The sequence below is a fragment of the Limulus polyphemus genome, unplaced genomic scaffold (assembly GCF_000517525.1).
Source record: "Limulus polyphemus unplaced genomic scaffold, Limulus_polyphemus-2.1.2 Scaffold2607, whole genome shotgun sequence".
NCBI lineage: Eukaryota > Metazoa > Arthropoda > Merostomata > Xiphosura > Limulidae > Limulus > Limulus polyphemus.
The window spans coordinates 136,720-146,002 of NW_013668217.1; the positions used below are offsets into that span (position 1 = coordinate 136,720).

The following is a 9,283-nucleotide window of genomic DNA, read 5'->3' on the forward strand; positions in this document are numbered from 1 at the left end:
AATCCAAAAACAAACAAACTTAAAATTTTATTTCTGCAAGGAGTGGTAAATATAATAAGGATGGTATAATGCCCAGTATGGTACCACCGTAGTGTAATCCATATAAATTACACCTTGTCTTATTTTCCTTAATATATATGTATATATTTCATTTTAGTTGTGCCAAGCTTTATTCATCGAAATCTATAGAAATAACCCTAATCGCCCCTGTTGACCATCCTAGACTTAAAACTAAAAGATGCTGGGCTGGCTCGTGTGGCAGGTGTTAATATAGTATATATATTGTGGTCTCGTCTATTTTCATTCTGCATGATGATGGTCCGAACAAATGTGGTCGGAAGATATAGAAAAAAATAATAATTGCCCCCCAAAAATAATGTGATTGAAATGGTGTATTGCTCTTATTAATTAAACACCACAAGATACACGAGTAGACCAATTATAAGTTGATTTATTAATATTACATTAAGTAGAATTGTTGAACAATACCAATATGTTAACCACCGATGAGCATATACAGGTGATTTACACTAGGAAGAAAAACTACGATGAAAATTCAGATGATGACATAGATTAGCCTTGGGTACTACTTTCTTGTTCAGCCTGCTGAGTCGAAATAACACTAAACATGAAATCCAGAGAATCTCTGAGATACACTAAAAACTTGTTCACATTTGACTAATATTTCCTGTCTCTCAAAGTCTATCAACAAGTACAAAGAGGTGTGCCAACTCGTTAACTTCAAGTACTGAATTTCTTGTGAATAGAATATTTATATAGTCAATCGTAACGTGTAACAGTATTTATTTTAAATATTAACTGCATTATTTGTATTCTATGACGCGTGAAATGGTGCTCTAAGTATGACTAATTAGAATCTAGTGCATGAGAATATATGATGATTACAATAAAAAAGTTAGTACAAAATAACTGGAGCACCGTTAGATGCTCTAGCTTGATAACCGGCAGATGAAAGTGCTTTAAGAAAGCTAGCTATTGGTTGACTGGAGGAGGGATACTTTGCAGTGGATCTTGAGCAAGGCGTTTCGCTTACAATAGTTTGAATCATTCCGCTAATAATGTTCTGGACGTTACTGTTACAGTGACCAAACAAACTAGCTACGCAACCCATGGAGCGACGAGTGAGTCTGTAAGAAAAAAAAGAAATTTTCAGAGTATTTAAACATTGGTTGAGAAAGTTCTGGGATTTTATCTCTAAAATACTTTTTTTTTTTTACAGTCTGCAAGTTTTCAACATACATGATATAAATTTCGTTAAAACTTACCCGCACATTCTTTCGTCAAATTGGAGGGCCAAGTTTCCTCCGTAAAATATTCCGGCGACTTGAAGGAGACAAGCAGAAGTTTTACGAGGGTCCACATCATCAGCACAGTCAAGTCCGCCACTCTGAATAAAAGCTGAGAAAGAAAACGGTTATTCTAATTCAAAAACGCCTACATCTCACAGTTGCATTATCTTAATAAACGTGTAGATTTACATGTGACAGCCGCAATGTGTTAATAAACGTGCATATTTACATGTCACAGTGTGTTAATAAACAAATAGATTTACATGTGACAGTCACAGTATGTTAATAAATATATACTTACATGTCACAGCTGCACTATGTTAATAAACGTGCATATTTACATGTGACAGCCACAGTGTGTTAATAAACAAATATATTTACATGTGACAGCCACAGTGTGTTAATAAACAAATAGATTTACATGTGACAGCCACAGTGACATGTAAATATATTTGTTTATTAACAGACAGCCACAGTATATTAATAAATATATATTTACATGTCACAGCTGCACTATGTTAATAAACGTGTACGGATTTACATGTGACAGCCGCAATGTGTTAATAAACGTGCATATTTAAATGTCACAGTGTGTTAATAAACAAATATATTTACATGTGACAGCCACAGTGTGTTAATAAACAAGTAGATTAACATGTGACAGCCACAGTATATTAATAAATATATATTTACATGTCACAGCTGCACTATGTTAATAAACGTGTAGATTTACATGTCACAGTGTGTTAATAAACAAATAGATTTACATGTGACAGCCACAGTATGTTAATAAATATATATTTACATGTCACAGCTGCACTATGTTAATAAACGTGTACATTTACATGTGACAGCCACAGTGTGTTAATAAACAAATATATTTACATGTGACAGCCACAGTATGTTAATAAATATATATTTACATGTCACAGTGTGTTAATAAACAAATAGATTTACATGTGACAGCCACAGTATGTTAATAAATATATATTTACATGTCACAGCTGCACTATGTTAATAAACGTGTAGATTTACATGTCACAGTGTGTTAATAAACAAATAGATTTACATGTGACAGCCACAGTATGTTAATAAATATGTCACAGCCGCAATGTGTCAATAAGGATGTAGATTTACATGTAGATGTTAGTTATATTTTACATTGACGTGTTTTGGTTGAAGTGTTTACTGCTGGTCTTTCATTGTAATCCACCTAAACTTACGGTTGAGCCGAACCAACTTAGTAGAAATAAAAAACGTTAGAACATTTGTTCGCTTTCTAAACTAGCAACCGATGAGAGGGATGAACACGTCAAAGAAATTTTCTGCTTAAATGAAAATCTTTATTTTCGAGGTTATGCTTAAGAAGTAAGTTTTAGTTTTTCTTTACGGCACATGTAAGAACGCAGCAGTATTTTTGTTGCACGCTTTTCCAAGAACGTGATAACACAGAGAAATAGTGTAAGTCAATGGTTTCCAATAACGATAGGATGGGAGAATTTGGTGGATTATTAGTATATTTTCTCATACTGAAGGTAGGGAGAGTGAGATGAAAACTGTTTTTACTTACGAGTGGATCAACGAAAAGGCTGGGAACTGTTGGCAAAAACAATCGATGAATCAACAAGCTGAAATACTGAGTAATTATAGGTATTTATGAAAAAACAAATTTTACATTTTTAATATTTTCAGGAAGTAAAAAACGGTATTCAACTCAATAAAAAATATTAATGAACGTAAAACTGAAATAATTGAAACTCACAGATTTCATATCCTGGGGGTGGGAGTTACTTAAATACCATTTACAGTCATCAAAGCTACAGAATCAGGGACAGCCAAAGAATATAACCATCTGGTCAAGCTATATAACCATCTGACCAAGCTGTATAACCATCTGGCCAAGCTATATAACTAATTGGCTAAGCCATATACCCATCTGACCAAGCTATATAACCATCTGACCAAGCTATATAACCATCTGGCCAAGCTGTTAACCATCTGGCCAAGCTATATAACCATCTGACCAAGCTATATAACCATCTGGCCAAGCTGTTAACCATCTGGCCAAGCTATATAGCTAATTGGCCAAGCCATATACCCATCTGACCAAAGTATATAACTATCTGACCAAGCTATATAACCATCTGGCCAAGCTATATAACTAATTGGCCAAGCCATATATCCATCTGACCAAAGTATATAACCATCTGACCAAACTATATAACCATCTGGCCAAGCTATATAACTAATTGGCCAAGCCATCTACCCATCTGACCAAAGTATATAACCATATGACCAAGCTATATAACCATCTGGCCAAGCTATATAACTAATTGGCCAAGCCATATACCCATCTGACCAAGCTATATAACCACCTGGCCAAGGTGTATAAGCATCTAGCTAAGCTGCACCATTCTTTTGCTGAATGCCTTGGTTCTTCTGAAATTTCATGTCAAAGTCATCACGTGTAACCGTATACAAAAGTTTGGCAGTATATATAAATAAATATATATATATATATATATTTGCATCTATAGTATCATGCCAAACATCACATTGTCTTATACTCACCCAAACACTGAAATTGGTCAGTTTTTTTGTTGTTGTTGTTTGTTGTTTTGTTACTATTTAATGCATTCATCAGCTTTTCTGAAAGTTTCTTCAATGTCACCACAGTCTTCCTGTGGCAAATCTTTGTCATGATACTTCACAGTACAAAACTAAGTGGTTTTAACAAACTCTATAAACCACGAACCGTAACGCTCTCTTCACAAATCCAAAATTATTATTATTATTATAATACAAAATTTGTAGTATTAAACCGTAGCAAAAAAAAAAATATTTATTTATGCCAATCATGTTCATGATTTTCTAATTAATGTAATTTTTCAAGCATACAAAATTTAATGTATTTAAAAGTCGAGTCCAAAACTGAGTTCAGTATTAAAACTTTTGGTAATATTAATTATTGTACCTCTAAAGTTAGCTTGGTTGTTTCCACAAAGATATTGAAGACCTGCGTATTGAGCCTTCGAACTTGTGTAGAGGTAATCTCGCTCTGGTTTGGTTAGACAGGGCATTTGATGACCATAATTGGAACATGAGAGGATCTCATCCAACTTGCTGCAAACGAAACAAAACACAAGATGTTACAAAATGACAGCAAACAAAAAAAAGAAAAAAAAGTAAAACCATTATTTGACTTTTGAAGACATTCCGACCCCCGACCCCCCCCCCCTCCGTGGCTCAATGATAAATCTCAAAATGTGGTTCAAATACCTGTGTAGACAGAACATTCAGAAGCTTTGAGTTTAACAACAAACAAATACTCCGAAAACTTTCATATAGAAAACCAGCACAAGCAACTGTTTCGAGGTATTCTTTCTGATCGACAGTGACCTTTTAAATCCCGCTCACTTCGAATAATGGCTCTTGCAAATCTTTTAATACACGTGAGACCATATTGAAGTTCCTGATTATAGATAACAATGTCTATGACTTCTTGGAAATGTTTCACCGCAAACAACGAAGCGAGTGAATATCTCTCTCTCTCTCTCTGTATGTACGTGCGTTATAGCAACGCCACATTATGCTATCTGCTGTGTTCACCGAGTGGAATCGAACCCCTGATTTTAGCTTTGAAAATCCGTAGACTTACCGCTGTCCTACAGGGAGAAACATGCGAATGAATCTTTCGAATAATTTATTGCAAACAACAGCACCATCCATTCCGTAAGGAGCTTTATTGTGTTGTTGTTTGTTTACAAGAAAGCCACATTTGGCTATCTGCTGTGTCCACCTCGGGATATCGAACCCCAGATTTTAGTGTTCTAAGTCCGTAGACACCGGAGGACAATTCATTGTCTAGCTGTTTCAAATCTTCCATTGTGAACAAAAGTGACGCTTCAAAACTGTTCGGAGAAGTTTTGTCGAAATATTTAACCTGTAAACAACAGTACAAATAATTTATCTGCCAATTTAAATATTTCTAAAAATATTTTTTGAAATCAGTGTTTACTCACTCATGCGGTCTATTAATGTAATTATTACGTTTAATAAGGGAATTAAAATGGTCTGATTAATTATTGAAACATTTCCTTTTTAATTTTGTATTTTAAAACTAATCACAATATGTTTCGCACTCTAGGGTATTTAACATCTGCTACATGAGCCAGCCCAGCATCTTAATGTCGATAAAAAAAAATGATTCGTTCCGGAAAGATTTGGGTTGTTTTGATTAGACAAAAAGATGACGTTTGACACTATTTTTGAGGGATAGGTCGTTGGGACAGACTCGTGATCTACCTCGAGACCATGAGAGCCACCATGGAGAAGTTAACTTGTAAATGTAAAGTAAAAGATACAGCAATGAAACATGCTTGAAATGTTCTAGATGTTGTTATGAATGTGTTGCTTTAAGTGTAGCGATTAAGTTAAACCATGGATCCATGTCGGATGAGGGAAGAACTTATTCGAAGATATCCCAATCGAAGATTCAACAATTGATTACTGCATTAACAGCGAAACAAAAAAAACGGGCACAATAGTATCGTTATCTTCAAAAAGGTGGATTGTAATCATATACGAGAAACCATTAGTCTCAATATTTTGTGAAACTAACAGCACAGTAAAGATGATTTCCCTAACGATTTTCAAATTTGAAATGTCATTTCTGGAAGGATTGGTAAATATAAGAAGGATGGTATAATGCCCAGTATGGTACCACCGTAGTATAATCTATATGGATTTATGAATATATATATATATAAAATCTATATAAAGATATAGATATTTCGTTTTAGTTGTGCCGAGTTTCATTCATGAAGATCTAGCAAAATAACAATTTTTGGTGAAGGAATCATTTCGAATTGTTGTAAAACATTTTATGAAATAGAGATCCTGTTATTACGTATAAAATGTATACAAAGGAACGATATTCAAACGTTTTAAACACTTTAAGACTCGTTTGAGCTGTGAAAAGGTTTATACATTCAACATATTGGAATATGAAATAGAGATCCTGTTATTACGTATAAAATATATACAAAGGAACGATATTCAAACGTTTTAAACAGTTTAAGACTCGTTTGAGCTGTGAAAAGGTTTATACATTCAACATATTTGAAATTAGAAAAGGTATCAGAGAAACTTAGTTACTGTCCCTCTATTGTAATTATTATTATGTATGAAGAATTTATCTGACTAAGTACTTGGATGTTCTGTTTGTTTGTTTTTAGAATTTGTTTGTAGTTAAGCACAAAGCTACACGATGGGTTATCTGTGATCTGCCCACCACGAATATCGAAACTCGGTGTCTAGCAGTTTACGTCCGCAGACATACCGCTGTGCCACTGGAGGAGGGGGGGGGCTGGATGTTCTTTTAATTTATTTCTCCAATTTGTTTATTATATGCTGATGATTTCATTTTGATTTCTAGAGCAAAACTGAATCACGACGTGTATCTACTACGTTAGGAACTCACTGTTTAAATAAAGCAATTGTTAATTCTGAAAGAACAGAAATATTGTAATTTTAAAAAGTAATCTAGCTTTTATTTAACGTGAAAAAATTAAGTAGTAACAGCATATAAGTTCTTTGACAGTTAGGATTCTTACTGAGACTCCTTGTTTATTTCGCTTATTTACATTTTTTGTTGTTGTCGTTGTTAAGCGCTAGACAACACAAAGGGCTATGTGCGCTCAGCCCACCGCGGGCATCGAAACCTGATTTCTAGCGTTGTAAGTCCTCAGACTCGCCGCTGAGCTACCGGGGGGGGGGGAGGCTATTTAAGTTTAAAATTCCAAGTACCTTAACGAGTCCCAGACCCAAATCAGCAGGGTAATGAGGATCACAGAGTCCAGAAAAATGTTTTTGTTTGTGTGTGTGTTTTAGTTAGCACTCAAAAATATATCTTAACCTAGTAATCGACTACAATACCAGAATTTAAAAATACTTTTTTGTTTGGAATATCACAATACTCCTTAAAAGTACAAAACCCCAGATAGCCGCTTTTCTTACACTTCTTCTTAAGGCCTGCACTGAAAATACTTTAACGTCATCTAAATACCTGCACATGAACTGAAGATCCCCGCTGAGTGTCTTGTTTAGTAGTTCATCGTTGAAATTGCTACTTCCGGTGACGCCATTTGTACACTGGGCAACCTGCTGATACATTACTGCCATCTCTTGGCGATTACATCGCTGGAAAGGGCTAAATGAAAGTGGTCGAGATAGCTGACAAGCAGCAAAACCTAAGAAGAGGGAGAGCGTGAAAGTAAACAAAGCAAACAAAAATATAACATACTTAAAGATTTTTTTTTTTGAATCACGATAAACGTAAAGAAATGTTTAATATTACAAACCAAACGAGTACCTAGCAAGTAATGATCTTTTATTTTATTCTAATGCCTTGTTAAAGGTAGCAACGCAGTTAATGTTACACACTATCGTTTTTTTTTTTCCACTTTAAAAGGCCAGATTCTCTAACTACAACAAATAACTTGAAATGGTTTAATTAAAACTCCATAAAACGGATACGGTCTTTTATTTAAGCATCAACTTTTTTTTTTTAAGCATGATATTAATAAAAATACAACCTGCTACTGTACATAATAGAGTCTACATTGAAAAACAGAAGATTAACCTCCGACCCCTGTTGGCAGAAATATTCACTCTGGAGTAATATATCTTGTTTATCACACAAATTACAAGAACTCTTCGGTGTATATTACGATCTTTAAACTCTGCACTGTCATCAAATTGCAGTCGTCAATAATTGGATTAAACAGAGATATATTAGATCTAGGCATATTTCATTTTACCCAGACATTTTAACCTCTGTTTCTTAGCTAATTATACTGTAAAAAAAAAGGGAAGATATACATAATAAACTGTGACGTAAAGATTAAATGATGAAGTGAAATAGACGCTGGAGAAATTGCAAACATTATTCTAATATGACAGTTAATGAAATTGAACACAGTTCAATACTGCCACAAATCTGACATCATTTCCCATTTTTTGCGCCTTGTTTAATGTCATTCAACTTCCAATTTTTAGTACAACCTGTATACAAGAGCGATGACTTTTATTTTCTCTTGTTTTTCCTGGTACATGCCAAAGAACGTTTTGTAGGTCACACGTTTGGGATTTTTTGTAAATTACTTGTAGATCATTGACTCATCACAAGAGGGTCAGCTTGCGTGAGCTAATTTTAGTAACAATATATATATATTACAATGGAGGGAAAATTTACTCTTTTTTCTTTTTATGAAGCAAAGCGCATTGTTGCATATATATATTAGTAAAAAAAGCTAGTGTGGTTATCCAAATAATGAATTGTTTTTTTACAGATTCAATTAAAAACAGTTTGGCAAAGAACAAAATAAAAATTAGCTTCTTAAATTAACCTGATACTGAAACTTAAGTAATGAATATTATACCTGGGTTAAGGTCTAGTAAACTTGGTAAAACTTAAGTTATAACTATAACAACCCCACATAACCTAGAAAAAAAATTAAAGTTACATTTTCCGTTTTGTTCCTTTGGGTTAGTAAGACATTGGTTTTGTAAATAAATAAAGTTGATTTCAATATCGAAATTCCTAGATTACGAAAACCTTACTAACAGACGCTTTCAGTCATTACCAAAATATTACTACAAAGTAAAATACATTAATCATTTATACTTTAACAAAAGTCATTCAATCAACCAGCAAAATTTTCTACGTAGTTGTTACAAAGCAAAACTGTAGTCAACCTCATCACGAAACAACATTACAATTTTCAGATGGGCCAGGGGATAAGATTACGGACTTAGAACGTTAAGATCCGCAGTTCGATTCCCCGAGGTGGAAATAACGCAGATAGCCCATTGTATAAGATTCCAACAAGACTATGGCGGAGAAAAAGAAAGTTCTATACTAGCTGGAGTATCCGTCCGCTGGACGGAAGTTATGTAAATTCACGATTAAT

At 34.0% G+C, this 9,283-nt stretch overlaps 1 protein-coding gene across 1 annotated transcript in view; it reads right to left on the reverse strand.

Annotated features, from left to right (window-relative positions):
• Positions 1 to 537: 537 nt before the first annotated feature.
• Positions 538 to 9,283, reverse strand: part of LOC111087768 — an 11,085-nt gene continuing 2,339 nt past the window's right edge. The window contains exons 2-5 of the mRNA XM_022395599.1: positions 7,378 to 7,561; positions 4,285 to 4,433; positions 1,287 to 1,419; positions 538 to 1,148 (exon numbers count right to left, since the gene is read on the reverse strand). Of these exons, the coding sequence (XP_022251307.1) occupies positions 917 to 1,148; positions 1,287 to 1,419; positions 4,285 to 4,433; positions 7,378 to 7,561 (698 nt within the window). The 3' untranslated portion in view covers positions 538 to 916. The remainder of the gene's footprint in view (positions 1,149 to 1,286; positions 1,420 to 4,284; positions 4,434 to 7,377; positions 7,562 to 9,283) is intronic.